Source organism: Trichosurus vulpecula, chromosome 9, assembly GCF_011100635.1.
Source record: "Trichosurus vulpecula isolate mTriVul1 chromosome 9, mTriVul1.pri, whole genome shotgun sequence".
Classification (NCBI taxonomy): Eukaryota; Metazoa; Chordata; class Mammalia; order Diprotodontia; family Phalangeridae; genus Trichosurus; species Trichosurus vulpecula.
In genome coordinates, this window is record NC_050581.1 from 118975630 (window position 1) to 118991109 (window position 15480).

The window sequence follows — 15480 nt, forward strand, 5'->3', positions numbered from 1 at the left end:
ACCTTTTTCTTCTAAGTTTCCAGCCTGTATAGGACAATCAGGCATTCCTGCTGTGAAAAGACAAATAATTCAGGACAGTGCAGTCCAAGTAAGCGTTCAGTGAATGGGATAGCCAGCAAGTGTGTTAGGAGCTCAGCAGAAAGATCCTTCTAGGCTGGGAGTGTCAGGGCAGGTTTTTCCAAGAAGCTGAGCCCTAGAGATAGCATAGCACCTGAGGCTTCTGGTGTGGTCAGACTACCAGCCAGGACCCCAGGGGGCCTCTTGTCCTCCAGCAGGGTCGAGCCTCATGTGAGTGGATGGCCGTCTTGGTCGGTATTCACTGATAAGCTGCTATTATCATTATCATTACCTTACATTTGTAAAATGACTTATGCTTTATAAAGTACTTACTGTACCCGAGTTTCATTTTCTTCATTGAGGCGGATACTTTAGAGGTGGTGTTATTCCCATTTTACAGCTGTGGAAGCTGAGGCTCAGAGAAGGAAATAATAATCTGCTCGAGCTGAAAGGGATGGAATATTGCCGGAGCCAGGCCTCCATCCCGATTCCCCTGACTTGAAATCCAATCCTATTTCTCCTGTGGCATGCTGCTATTTAAAGACGTCCTGTGGTGAATTTTTTGGGAAAGTGAAGAATCTTTTTCAATTCAGTAGCCATTTTTAAGTGTCTGCTGTGCATTTAGTGCTGGAGATCCAAGATCTCTTGGGGGTTAAGGTGGACAAGGTACATGTTCACAGGTAAATATGATGCAAGAGAGAAGGTTATAGGGACAAAGGATACAGCTAGAGTACTCTAGTTAAGTTTGAGGAAGGAGAGATTATTTTTAGCTGGAGGAATTGTTTTGGAAAGTGAATTTCTTATGCATGAATTGCCTAGACCTTTCAGTATTGGGTTTATTTATTTTGGGTTTTTTTTTTTTTTTGAGGGGAGAAGGGTTGTGACTTGCCCAAGGTCACATAACTAGTAAGTGTGTCAAGTGTCTGAGGTGAGATTTGAACTCAGGTCCTTCTGACTCCAGGGCTGGTCCTCTATTCACTGTGCCACATAGCTGCCCCCATTGGGTTTACACCTCACAAGTGGGTAGGTGAGTGGCAGTCCTAGCTAGTAATCACTACTGCGCCCCCCTGCCAGCATTTGGATGGGTCCTGATAGCTCAGGAGCCTGAGAGCCATGGCACCAGGGAAATTATGGAGACATCACACCCAACTTCCTCCTGCGGCTTACTTACTTCCTGGGTAATCGAAGTAAGATACAGGAGGAAGTTCTAAACTGCCGAGTCCGAGGCCTCTCTGCTGCCTTGTTGTGGGAATGATATAGAGAAGGAGAGAACCCTCTCACAACCCTCCTTTTGCATTAGCAATAAAAGGATAATTGGATGAGAACTGTGTGGTAGGAAAGGACCTCCTGAGAGTGTGCTGCAGGCAGGTTTTCATTTGGTGAGGCCAGGATAGATAGTTGGAGTAAGAGAAAAACTGCAGACAAGTATCTGTCATTGCTGGGCTGGCAGTAAGTCTGAGTGACTGGTACCTTTTGCTACTGGTGGTTGGGCCCTGGGGCCCTGTGGAGAATTGTTTGGGGGAAGGATGCCCAAGAATACATTGCCTAAGCCCTGCTAAGGTTACATTCCTTCCTCTATTCTTAGATGCTGAGCTCATGTCAGAGCAGCCAGGGAAGCTAAGAATAACACCAAGACCTTTTTACTATTGGGAAATGAGTTAAGGTTATAGTGGACAGGAGGGAAAGCAGAGGTTACCTTTGTCCTGGGATGAGGGACTGTTGGTGACATTGTGCATGCCTGCCTTTAATATTTGGGGATTCACACATGCGGTTAGGATGGTGCATGGTAGCTGAGGGTGAGGGGGACATTTTTAAAAATCACCCCAGTTATATTTCTCTCTTTTATTTCTTCTGGGATTGAGTCAAAGAAGAGTGGGACAAGTGGTAGGGAGAGATGTTTATAGTTCCTCTACCATCTTCTACACATCTATCCAAAATTAAGGAATGGTATGACATTTACACTTGTGTTATAGATCAGATCAGTGTTTCTCAGAAACAAAGAAATGGGGCTTAACTTACAATCAGGAGAAATGTAGCTTATATATGTAAAAAGGATTTTCTGACATTAGATATAGGACTGAGTGACCTAGTAAGCATCTAGCCTCCTGTTCTTCTTAATTAGTCTTTTGCAAGTCCAGACATTTGTTAGTGTGGGGTAGATTAAATCTACCCACTAGTCTAATTCAGCTTAGTTTTTATGTTGACATTGGCCTTGGAGCTTCTCAAGCTAGTGTTCTTAGCATTGGTACTTTCTTAGCCACAGAGGATAAGACTAAGAGGGGAAAGTACTAGGGAGATTGGCTTAGATGATCCAGGTGGTTCAGTGGAGAAATGTTGAGCTTTAGGAGGTGGCAGGTTCACTGTCCATCACTAGTTGTCTTCAAGCAAAGGCTAGTTGACCACTTGTTGGGGATTCCTCTTTGGAGATCCCAGTGTCTCAGAGTGAGTAGATCCCACAGAAGCTACATCTAGTCCAGCCTGTATCTAAGCAAGAATCTCTCCCACAACATCCTTGACAAGTAGACATCAGCTCTTTCGCTTTATTTTTTTTAGAGATCTCCTGGAAGGGGGAACTTGCTACCTCCCAAGGAGTCTTACTCCACTGTTGAACAACTCTAATTGTCAGGAATTTTTTCATCCATCAAACTTAAATGTATGAGTTGGATTGTGTGACCTTTGAGATCTCTTTTAACTCTGATATTTTGAGATTCTGTTTGTATCTCTCTGGGACTTACTGCTATCTGTCTTAATCCATCCACTTACAGTGCCAGCTCCCCAGGGCCACATCCTGCAGCACCAGGACATGCGGCTTCATTAGAGGGGGATAACAATGGTTTACTTGACTGTCATTGGTATTTTGTGGCTTCTTCAGGGTTAGGGAAATATGGCTCTGATGCCTAAACCCTTGCAGCTCAATAAACCTCTATCGCCTGGAATAAATGAAGTAAGTCTCCCTCTTACCCTCTTTTCCCAGAAAACCTCTGACTTTTCAGAACCTTCAGGAACATCTGGACCAGCTGCTGAAGGAGGAGGATGAGGCTGAAGAGAGTGAAGGTAGAGATTCCTAAGGTGGCAGGAACCCATCCTCTCTTGGTGACGATGACTGAAAACCAGTTTTTTGCACTAGGTTCATAGGCAGAAGGGTAAATGAGGAATTTTAGAATGGAGCAAAACTGGGGCACTGGGATCTCTTGTGAGCAAAATGCTCATGTGGCTACCCTGTTCTCCTAGAATGGGACCCCAGGAGGATTGTGCATTTATGAAATGGCTAGTGCTTGCCTTTTGAAACTTTCCCGTTCCCTACAAAGGCCCTTCAAAACAGGCCTGGATCTCTCTCATCCTCTTCTAGCTTCTTTCTTATTTAGCAGACCTCAGGACTTGCTTTGGGCTTCTCAGAGGGGTCTTTTAAACAGAGGAAGTTCTTATAGAAGCTTTGACTATCCTTAGATTTAGGGAGCAAGCCCAGGCTGAGAATATTGCTGTAATCTAAATAGGTGACCCCATCATATAGTGACTTCCTTGTGAAAAGCTGAGGCTTTGAAACTTGTCCTAAGAATTTCAGTCTGATTTTAACCCATCAAGTGAGGTGGTTTGTGACTGACCACAAGAGAGAGCCTTCTCACTGGTAGCACAGCTCAGCCTTCTGCTTGTTTGGGTCTTTGGTTTTGCTCCAGATGATTTCAGCTGACTGTCCCATCTCTTCTCTATTTCAGAACAGACTGTAGAAGGGCGGCTTGGGCCATCTACTGTGGTCCTGGATCACACAAGTGGCTTTGAGGGGCTACTCCTGGTGGATGATGATCTTCTTGGTGTGAGTTTGGTGGGGACTAAGAAGTGGAGAGCAGATAACCTCTGTCAACATTAGGGTGGTGGGGCCTCACAGTTGGGGAAATCCTCAGATGATGGCTGTTCTAATTTGTGCCATGCTGAAACTTGCTGCTTAGATTTTGATACTCATAGCTTGAGTCTCTGATTCATCTGGTCAAAGTGCATGTAACCTGATGGTTTGTGCATGAGGAACTGAGTTAAGCTTTCCAGGTTTGGTGGTGAATCAAAGACAAGTTACACAGTAATGCTAATCCTCCTTAACCTTGAGGGGCCTGGCTGTGTCTCTCTGCTATTCTTGAGCGTAATTATTAGGGGAAGGAATAACATGAGGACTTTGACCAAATCTCATTGAGATGATATTTTAGTATTCTTTCCCTTATCCAGGAGAGACTTTTTGTTTCTCTTATTTAAAAGTTCCAAAGGGGAACAATTATTTTTTATTGCAAAAAGGAGCATAGCTAAGGGTTTATCCTGAGCACCCAAATCCCTTTTCTTCTTTGGTTTAGGTTATTGGACACAGTAACTTTGGCTCTATTCGGGCCACCACCTGTGTTTATAAAGGTAAGTACCTTCAGCTGGTTGGGGAGAATGTGATAGGGGCAGGGAACTTTCATGGAGTCTCCTTCAGAGAAAGGTAAAGATTGTCTCGTCCTGCATGCTAATTTTTCTGGGACCTTTAAGGTTTTAGGTGCTATGTGCTAGTGTGGGTTACTGAATGCTAGACTAAGCAGATCTCAGTGGGAAGGAGGCAGGACCTGGAAGCATCCTGCGGCCCCTGTGGAGTGAGGCCTGCCAAGAAAAAATGAAAGTCTTTCTTTTAGTGTGGTGTTTACCATGAGTAACATGATTATTAGTGAATTCATTAGTGAATCAACTTGTGTCTGACTTCTTTCTAGGGAAATGGATCTATGAGGTGCTCATCTCCTCCCAGGGGCTCATGCAAATCGGCTGGTGCACCCTTAATTGCCGATTCAACCAGGAGGTATGTTAGCCTGGAGTGCTTGTACTCAGCCTTTCACCCTGTCCTATAGTACCTCACTAGAGCTTATCAGAAAATAGAGGCTTGTGTATAGATTCCATAGTTCAGGAAACTCCTCTTGCTTTGGGAGTGCTCCCAGGAGTAAGGCCTTTCTGTCTGAGAAAAGCCAAGTTGACGTTACAGCAATAAGCCCCCTACATTCCCCTCACAGAACAAAGTGTCTTTATCCTTCCTCACTCTGCCCTCTCTCTTGCCAGGGTTGGAGCAGTCTGTGAGAATATAGTCCCAGACAATATAATATGATATAATAAGCATCTATTAAGTGTGTAATGGGGGCAAATCTGTGTCGGTTTCCATGGGAGATAGAAAACTTAGTGGAGATAAAACCTATTCCCTCTTCTCATGGAATTTCCAGGGTATGGTACATACATAAATAACTATTTTTTAGTCATTTCAGTCATGTTCAATTCTTGGTGACCCCATTTGGGGTTTTCTTGGCAGAGATAGTGAAGTGGTTTGCCATTTCCTTCTCCAGCTCATTTTACAGATGAGGAAACTGAGGCAAACAGGGTTAAGTTACTTGGCCAGGGTCCCACTGCTAGTAAGTGTCTGTGAGGAGATTTGAACTTAGGAAGAAAGTCTTCCTGACTCCAGGCCAAGCACTATATCCACTGCACCACCTAGCTGCCTCATAAATAGCCATAATATATGATAAATAAGAAAAAAGTCCTCTTCTGATGCCTCCTCTTACTTTGGAGTTGACTCCAAAGGATTCTCAAAGGTTTTGGCAATGGAGCTCTGGCAGGTTCTACTAATCTGGAAAAAGTATAGTCACAGTAGCAGAGACTCTGTCTGCTGTAGGAGAACCAGCCTAGCTAATACAGAGAGGGCCCTCACCAGTAGATTGACTATTGGGTGATGAATTCTTTGGCCATGGCAGCCCACAAAACAAACAAAAAAATACAAAATGTTCCATGGTTTTGTGAAGCCCTCTTCTGCACAGAGTTCTCAAAGTCAGTTTTTAGACAGTCTACGAACATTAAATCTTAATTCTTGGTACCCTGAGGAGGAGATCCTTGTCCAGTGGCCAGCGAGTCAGTGTATCACTGGAGGAACTGGACCACATCAGTATTGAATTTCTTACTGTACACAAAACCAGACGACACAAGAAGGTCGCAGCTAAATGGAAGGGTGGCTTGCAGGTTCTCCTAGGAGAGACAGAGGAGTTGGCAGCGTTGAGTTCATTGTGCACCCAGAGGTGCATCATTGAGACACTTGCATCTTACCTTTCAGTGCTGCCCTTGATGGACATTAGCAAAGAGACCGCTATGAATATAAGCTAGGAAAAAGTCAAAAATGTTTTCCAAAAAGAAGCCAATGTGTACATTGACACTTAGAGACTTCATCATGAAGGTGGGTGGAGGGGAGAATGTTGAAAAAATCATTGGAATATATGGTTCCAGAATGAATATATGATTAAGAAACAAAAAAGCCAGAGACCTTCTGCATCTATATTGTGCATATTTATCTGTAGAATGGAGATAGTAATAGCCCCTGCCTCCCAGGGTTATTGTGAGGATCGAATAAGATAAGGATAGTGCGTATAGTAAGTGCTATATAAACGCTACCCAGTATTATTATCATTATTGTAGTTATGACGTTCTTCCAGATAAGAGTTGGAGGGTGTTGAACGTGGCAAGCACTAACCCACAGTACCAAAAATGAGTTATCTTAATAGATAGGAAATAGCTAGTTATTAGTATGAAAGGCATTTCTGAGTCAGCTGTGTGCGATTAGTTTGTTAATTAGTTAGAGCAAACATTAGAATTTACACCAAACCAGAAGAAATTGTTGGCAATTGTAACAGTTCTCTTCCTACCTATTTAAAAAAAAAACCAAACCAAACCATCGATTTAGTGCTTTAGAATTTGCCCAAATTCTATACATTCTATACATTATTTTATTTCCATGTCACCCCATGAGGAAGATGCTTTAGGTATTATTGTCCTTATTTTACAGAAGAGAAAACAGGATCAGAGAGTTAAGTGCTTGTTCATGGTCACAAAGAGCTGGAAAGGGTCAGAAACAGGATTTTCTTCTGACTCCAAGTCCAGCTCTCTTTCTACCATCCCATGTCACTCCTCTTCAGCCAGCTGTAAACACTCAAAAATTAAAACTAGGTAAAGGAAAAGATATTGATAATGACAATTGCTTTTGCCTATAGTGAGTACAGTGAGGAGGCCTTAAACCCCTAAACCCCTTCCGCCAGCAGACACTTGATTTTCTGACTAAGAGGAGGGATGTGGCAGCTGTGAACAACCTAGTTTAGAATGTAAACATTTATAGAATGTTATAGAGGAGAATGCTTGTGAATGCCACTTGATAAAATAGGAAGGTGCAGTAGAAGGAAAAAATGAGTCGGTGAAAAGCCAGATCATCCCAACAGCATTTATAGATGAAACTGAGAGAACAATAAATCATCCAGAAAACACACCAAATCTGCCAATGTTTCTGTAGTGACTTCTTTTTGTCATCTAAGTCCATCATCTTTGGACTCAACACCTCAGTTTCTGATATGCTATGAGGAAGTGGAAATATCACTTAAAAATGAAATTGAGAGTAAAGAACAGGATGTTCAGTGACTACAACAATGCAGATGAAAACACTGAACACAGGTCAAATATAATGGATGATGTTGATACCAAATTATTAACATTAAAGCTTATACCTTTCTATGACAGTCAACTACGAAATTATCAGTCACAGCTTAGCTATTTTGGGGGATATACTTTGAGGGGAGGTTTTTAGGATGATATCTTCTGTATCAAAACAAACTGTATCAAACTAAGAACAAAGAAAATAAAGTTGAGAATAGCCCCTGGAGCAAACCAAATATAGAAGAGAGAAGAAAACTATTAGAGTTAATAGTTTTGAAAGCATTAAAGGATTGGTTTTTCAAGATATTTGAAAGAAGGGAAGATGCCAGATAATTGGGGGGAGGAAATCACAGACAGTATTATTACCAAAAAAAGAAGTGATCAGGGGGATATAAATAACTATCAGCCCATACGCCTATGCTCTCATAGCTCTAAAATCTTGATGACATCACTGGTGAAAGTGGCACCATATTTTCACAGTTACACATTTGACTAGTAGGCGTTCCACTTTGCTCATTATAAAAAAAGCACTTGATTTAATGGAGCAAAATGTTGCCATAAAGGTTGTCTCCTCCAACATGATAATTTTCATGCATATGTTCCCATCATAGAAAGTTTGTTGGTAGATGCAATCACAGAGAGAACATGGTTGAACTGTATTCTAACCACTAATGACAAGTGAAACAAGTGGGAACATGTATGCTTGCCAAAGGTATTTGATTCCATCATGGAAGATATCTGCACAGAGTCCAGATGAAAGGAGGATTTCTTAAAGCTAATGAGGAGGCTTCTAATCTCATCAATATTGTGTTAAGTGCATCAAGCCCTCAAATACTACAGGACCTCCTCAATGAAATCTGTGATGACTTAAAATAGATTAGCTTACCAGTCCACACAGAAAAAACTAGATAAGGAATATCTATTGCACAGATTGTGCATTCAGCTGGACAAACAGTCCAATGAATTAGTATATTGGTACGTATGTTTTTGACCGTCATTACAGATGGACATTGAACTGGGCCAAGAGCTGAATAGAAGAAACTTGGTGGGTTGAATTCCATTTGGGAAATTGTGTAGTGTATTCAGTGACCTCAGGCTGTTGCTTGACACAAAAACCCATTGTTTTAACAACGTTATTTTTCTGGTGATGCTATATGCCTATAAATTATGAAACTCCATACTTTGAGGATAATCAAAATTACAAATGATGCAAAGGGCAGAGGAAAGAAATGATAGGTTTAATTGGGCTATAGCATATTACAAGTGATGAATCATGTAAGAAGTGGCATAAAAGATATTCAGGAAAAAGAAAACTGGGCATATATTGAAAGCAAGGACTCACTCCATCAAGAGCAGTTATTAAGCACCTACTAGGTTTGGGGCATTATATTAGATATGGGGGATGATAGAAGGATGGCCCAAGTGCTATACTGGTACTCACAGAATGTAAAACGACCTAGAGAAAGGCTCCTAGTACTTGGTTAGATTCTCTATAGAGGACTTACAGGATCCAGGCCAGAATCCCAGAGGAGGAGAGTGCATTGATGTATCGGAAGTTCTCCCATTGGAGGGAATGAGTACACTGAAAAGATCATACATCCACTTAAATTTTAGTTAAGTTCCTGAATACTAGAGGTACAAAACAAAGTGCCATGGGCCCGAGGGAAATTTCATTACCACAAGGAAGGTAGCTTTTGATTTAGGCTGTAAGCATGGGTAGGAATTCAACAAAGAAGGGAAGTGGGGGCATCCCGGGCATTGGGATTTCTGTCTTCAAGTATCTGAAGGACTTTGACCATGCAAGATAGTGCCTAAAAGATTGGCCTTGTCCCTTATGGGCAAAGTTGCAAAGATGCAAATGTATATTTGACAAGAAGGAAGAACTAATTTGACAAGAAGGAAGAACTAACAATTAGAGCTGTTCCAAGGTGGAGTGGCTTCCTCAAAGGGTCCTGAAATCATAGAGTTTTAGAGTTCAAAGAAAGAGAGACCTCAATACCCACCTGGTCTAACCTGTACTTGAAAAAACTATCTTTGCCACAACATACTTAATCAGTGGCCATCCAGCCTTTCCTTGGAGCCTTTCAGTGAGGGAGAACCACATACCTACCTCCATTTCCCACTTTATCTTCCATTCAGTCTTAGCTCTAATAGGAAGTTTTCCCTAGTGTCAAGCTTCAGTTTGCCTCTTTGTAACTATTACCAGTTGTTTCTGATTCTGTCTTCTGGGGCCAAACTAAGTGAGTTCAATCCTTCTTTTATATGAAAAATCTTTTGATATTTGAATGTAGGTACCATGTTCCCCTTGAGTCTTCTCTGCTGCAGGCTAAGCATCTCCAGTTCTTTCACTCCATCATTCTATGGTATGGACTCAATGCCCTTTACCATCCTGGTTATCCTCTTCTGAATGCTTTCCAGTTTATCAATGTCCTTTTGCGAATTGGCATCCTGGATGGGACTTGTTACTCCAGATGGTGTCTGACCAGGATAGAATACAATGAGGCTGTCATTTCTTCATTTCTCCTAATGAAATGCAAGATTTAGCTTTTTTGACTGCCATATATATCACAATGCTAACTCAGATCAAACTTAGATTTTTTTGCACACAAACTACAATTCAACCATTCCTCTCTGTCTTGTACTTGTGAAGTCTGTTTTCACATTTGTTCCTTTTATATTTTGTGCCTCTAGTGTATTGAGTCTTGGGATACTGATTCTTTCACATAACCTGTTAGTTATGCCTTCTAGCTTTATGTCATCTCTAAATCTGAAAAGTATACCTCTATCTAAGTCATCGATAAAAAGGTTTCAATAGCATGAGGCCAAGCATATATTCCTGGAGAATTCTTCTATAAGCCTCTTTCCATATTGATATTGACTCAGTCATAATTATAGTTTGGTTTGGCCTCTTAACCAATATGACTTCTGTTGTCTAGTACCCATCTATGGTAGCCAAGAAGAGAATGGTATGAGAGGTTTTGTCAAATGCTTTGCTTAAGTCTAGGTATTTGCAGCATTCTTTTCATCTGTCAGTCTAGTAATCTTGTCATCAGAGGAAATGAGTTTAGTCAGATATGACTTCCAAAAAATCCTCTTTTTTGATGACTTCTGTTTATTATACTACAATTCCTTTTAACAGTAGAAAATAACTAAAAAAAACTGCTTCTGATATTATATGCAACACTGTTCCTATCACTCTTCCAAGAGGAGGGGAGTATTTTATCATCTACTCTCTGGGACCAAGACTAGTCATTGCCTTTAGTCTGAATGCATCTGCCTTTTAATGTTGCCTTCTTTACAGTATGTTAGTCATGGTGTCTGTGGTACTCTTGGTTCTGCTAATTTCACGTGTATTTCTGTGTTTCTCTGAATTCCTCATATTTATTGTTTCTTAGGCTACAATAATCCATTATAATTTATGTGCTACTATTATTTAGCTTCCTATCAGTGGGCACCCACTTTGTTTCTAGTTTTTTGCTATCATAAAAAGTGCTGTTATGAATTTCTTTGTACCTATGAGGCATCTCTTTTTGTCTTTGACTTCCTTGGGGTATATTTCTGGCAGTGGAATTGCTGGGACAAAGAATGCAAACTGTTTATTGGCTTTTCTTGCATAATTCCAAATTGTTTTCCAGAATAATTGGATCAATTTGCAGTTCCACTAACAGTGTATTAGTGTGCTTGTCTTCCCACAACCCAACAACTGTTATTATTGCCACTTGCATGGATGTGAGGTGAAGCCTCAGACTTGTTCTGATTTGCCTTTCTCTTCTTATTAGTGATTTGGTTTTTAATAGTTGGCAGTTTTTGTTTTGAAAACTGTATCCTTTGAACCCTTATCTATTGAGAAGTGACTCTTGGTCTTATTTTTTTCTAATTAATTCTCTATCTAGCTTGGATATTAGATTTTTATCAGAGATATTTAATGAAAAAAACATTTATTTTAGCTACATTGATTTTGTTTGTACAAAATTGTACAAAAGCTTTAAAAATTTTATGTACTCAGAATTTTTTGTAATTGCCACCATTTTTTGAGGCTCCTTTTAGGAAAAAAAAATCCTCCCAGACAAAAAACAAAACAAAACACTGAAAGGCATCCAGATTGTTTAATTGTAATGACCAGTTTCATCCCTGGAGAATAGATGTGGAAACAAACCTTATTTCTTTTGGTAGAGAGGCAGGGCTACAGGAATGAAATGTTCCTTAAGTTGTCAGCCAGGGTTGCATGTTAGTTGGTTTTGCCTAACTCCTTTTCTTTGTTATAAGGGAGGGTTTAATGGTAGGGATATATTGGGAAATGACTGTGGTATTAAAAACAAAAAACATCAATAACAAATTTTTGAAAGAATAATTCTCCCCCTAAACATCTATTAAAAAGGCATCTCCTTCCATTCTCCTTAAAAAAAAAATGTAACCTCTTATATTTATACTGTATACCTAATTGTTATTTATTGTGTTTATGATACAAGATTCTATTCTTAACTTATTTTCTGCCAAACTGCTTCCTAGTTTTCTCAGCAGTTCCTATCAAACAAGTCCATTCTCTAGGAATTTATGTTCTGGGATTTATTGAACATCGAGTAACTGTTCAGTTGCTCAGATGAAGCTGTGCTAGCACTTTATGACCCCTGCTTCCTTTAAGCTTTTAAAATTTTTTTTTTAAATTTGCTTCTTTATTATGAACTTTATAATGAATGACAAACATTGTAATACACAAAGAACACAAAAGAGGATTGTATATAAAATTGTAAACTTTTGCTATGTGCAGTTTTAAAAAAAGTATATTCAATTTAGCAAGATGGTAACAATATTACCCTGTTTATGTGACTTTTTGTCTTCTACTGGGTATTTTTAATGCCTTATTCTCTTTTCCCCACATCTCTATCACTACCTACTAATTCATCCTCATCCCCACAACTCTCCCTTATAAAAAATAAGTATAGATAAGCAATACACATCATATGTGTATTCAGACCATGTCTGAAAATATATCTCATTCTTCCCTTCTAGTCCATCACCCAGAAAGCATGTTTCATCATCAGTCTTTTCGTATCATAAAAGGTTACTTTATGGATCAGAGTTCTGAAGTCTTTCAGAGTTATTTCCTTTATAGAGTGATAGCTGGGTTTTTTTGTGGGGGGGGTGGTATAGAGTGATAGTTGTATAAATTGTTCTCCTATTTCTCCTCACTTCATTCTGACCAGTTCATTCAAGTCTTACCAAACTTCTCTAAATCTGTCCATTTTCTCATTTCTTAGAGTTTAGTAATATCTTTTATGTCAGTATACCACAATTTATTCAGCCAATTCCTGAGTGATGGATACCTGTTTTCTTTCCAGTTCTTTGCTGCACCAAAATGTGCTACTATAAACATCTTTGGACATGTGGGTCTTTTCCCTTTGGCTTTGGGTAATTCTAACAATATTAATTTTGCTTGTGCAAAACTTAATCAATTTAATGTCATTGAAATTGTCCATTTTGTCTTCTGTGATCAACTCTTGCTCTTGTTTAATTAAGATTTCTTGCCATAGTCATAGTTGTGAAAGGTATTTTCTTTCCTTCTCTAATTAAAAAAAAAACAAACGACCATTTATATTTAGTTCTTGAATCCATTTGGCGGTTACTGTGATATGTGGTGTAAGATGTTTGTATAAACCTTATTTCTGCCAGGTGCCTTTTCAGTTTTTCTTGCAGTTATAATTGAATCAGGGAGTCCTTATCCCTAATAATTAATTTTCTTGGATTTATTAAACACTACTGGACTATTATGTTCAGTTGCTTTGGGGTCTTGTTTACCTAATCTAATCCATTGATCAGCTTTCACATCTTTTAACCAGTACGAAATGATTTTAATGATTATTGCTTTTATGGTATTCACCAACCACCTCTTAGAATTTTGCCAGGAATCAAATAAAAGCTCTGTGACCTTTAATTTGTACTCTTTAGCTCCCTTCCCTTTAAAAAAAAATTGTGTCAACCTTTGCTCTTTTAAAGTTCTGTAGCACTTCTCCCATTCTCCTTGATCTTTCAGAGATCACTGATACTGGCTTAACATTCACATCTTACTGTTTTTTTTTGTTTTTTTTTTTCCCCAGTGCCTTGGGATATTGTTCTTCTGGGCCTAGTGACTCAAACTAATCCAGGGCAACCACAGATGCTCTATTACTGTCTCCCTGCTTATCCTGAGCTTTATCTCTGTTAGCCATTTTTGTTTGGCCATTTCCAATGCCAGGATTATTCTCTATGGTAGAGTGAAGAATTGGAGAATAAAAGTTATTAATTCTGCCTTCTTCATGTTGTGCAGTATCATCTTGTCCCCAACCCTGAACAAAAGTTCTTTAGTACTCTCTTTTTTTCCTAATTATAACTAAGAAATGCCCCCTTTTTATTGTCTGTGAGCTTTCCTGATTAGACTCAGTTCATGATGAGCTTTAAGGCTCCTGACTGTTTTTACAGGACCATGCTACGTCTTTGTATTCCTTCTGTGTTAAATACTCTTCCAAACCTTTTGCTCCTGTCTTTAACAAACATGAGGTGATTGGCGAGTTCCTTGTGCATCTACATTGGTCTCTGTAGGAATTATTTCTCTTTGTGTCTTCAGATTTTCAGTTTTGAGAGCTTCCCATTCTGCCTGGGCAGGCTTTCTCTATAAGATCTTAATTCACAGGATTTTACCCATCCTTTTTCTGAAGCCTTTGAAATGTCCTCTTCCACAATCTAGGATGTATGTCAGACTAATTCAGACATTCATAGGAACATCAGTTTAGAGTGGGAAGGAATTTAAAAGGTTATCTAGTTCACTCCCTCATTTTATAGATGAGGGAAGGTTAAAAGGTTAAGTGACTTCCCCAAGGTCACCTAGGCAGGAAATAGCAGAGGCAGGATTCGAATTCAGGCCCTGTATCTCTACATTCAGCACTCCAAGTTCATTACTCCATTCTGCCTCCCCTTAGAGATTTAGATCTGGAAGAGACCTTAGAGTTCATCCAGTCCCATCCCTCCTCTTACAGATGAGGATATGGAGTTCTGGTGTGGTTGTGTGACTGGCCTTACAGATGAGGACACTTACATTCTGCTTGGGGGATATAATTCATAAGTAAATATAAAAGCTATACAAAGGAAACACAAAGTAATTTTTGGGGGTGTTGGTAAAGAGCATTAACAACGGAGAGAACTGGAAAGGACTTAGTGAGGAGGTGCATTTTCTAAAAGGGAGAGACAAGAAGGGTAGAGAACTCGAGGCAGGAGATGGACTGTTGTTTGTGGGCTTGGCTACCCCAGAGAGTGTGTGAAGGGCACAGTGGGGTGGGGGTGGGGGTGGGGAGAGGAAATAAATATTGGTATAGCACCTACTATGCACCAGGCACTGTGCACTTTACAAATATTTTCTCATTTGATCCTCACAACAGCCTTGCAAAGTAGGTGCTGTTATTATCCCTATTTTGCAGTTGAGGAAATGAAGGCAAAGTGCCTTGGCCAGAGTCACATAGCCAGGAAATATCTGAGGTCAGATTTAAACTCAGGTCTTCCAGACTCTGAGCCCAGCACTCTACCTTCCTACACCTAGCTTCCTCAGGGGAGTTGTGAGGAAATAATTATGGCAAGACAGGTGGGAGTCAGATTTTGAAGGGGAGGAGTTTGTGTTTATCCTAGAGGCAATAGGAAATCCCCAAAGCCTCTTGAGAAGATCAGTAAGATGGCGTGACTTGTGCTTTGAGTGCTTAAGTTTGGAAGCTGTGTGGAGGATAGGCAGGAGAGGGAAGAAACTTGGAAACAATATAAATAAGGTGCTGGGCAGTATGGGCAAGAGGTAATGAGGGTGCCAAGGAGGGCAGCGGCAGCCATGTAAGTATAGAGAAGGGGATGAAGGGGAGAGATGATGTTGAGAATCCACATGAGTTGGCAGCTGATTGCATTTGGGGCTTAAGGGAGAGGGAAGAGTCAATAATTACTTCATTG

The 15480-nt window shown here is 40.1% G+C and overlaps 1 protein-coding gene across 2 annotated transcripts in view; it reads left to right on the forward strand.

Annotated features, from left to right (window-relative positions):
* Positions 1-15480, forward strand: part of RNF123 (ring finger protein 123) — a 117773-nt gene that overhangs the window by 11639 nt on the left and 90654 nt on the right. For both annotated transcript variants that reach the window (XM_036737990.1, XM_036737991.1), the window contains exons 4-7: positions 3032-3111; positions 3771-3868; positions 4392-4446; positions 4782-4867. In XM_036737990.1, the coding sequence (XP_036593885.1) occupies positions 3032-3111; positions 3771-3868; positions 4392-4446; positions 4782-4867 (319 nt within the window). The remainder of the gene's footprint in view (positions 1-3031; positions 3112-3770; positions 3869-4391; positions 4447-4781; positions 4868-15480) is intronic.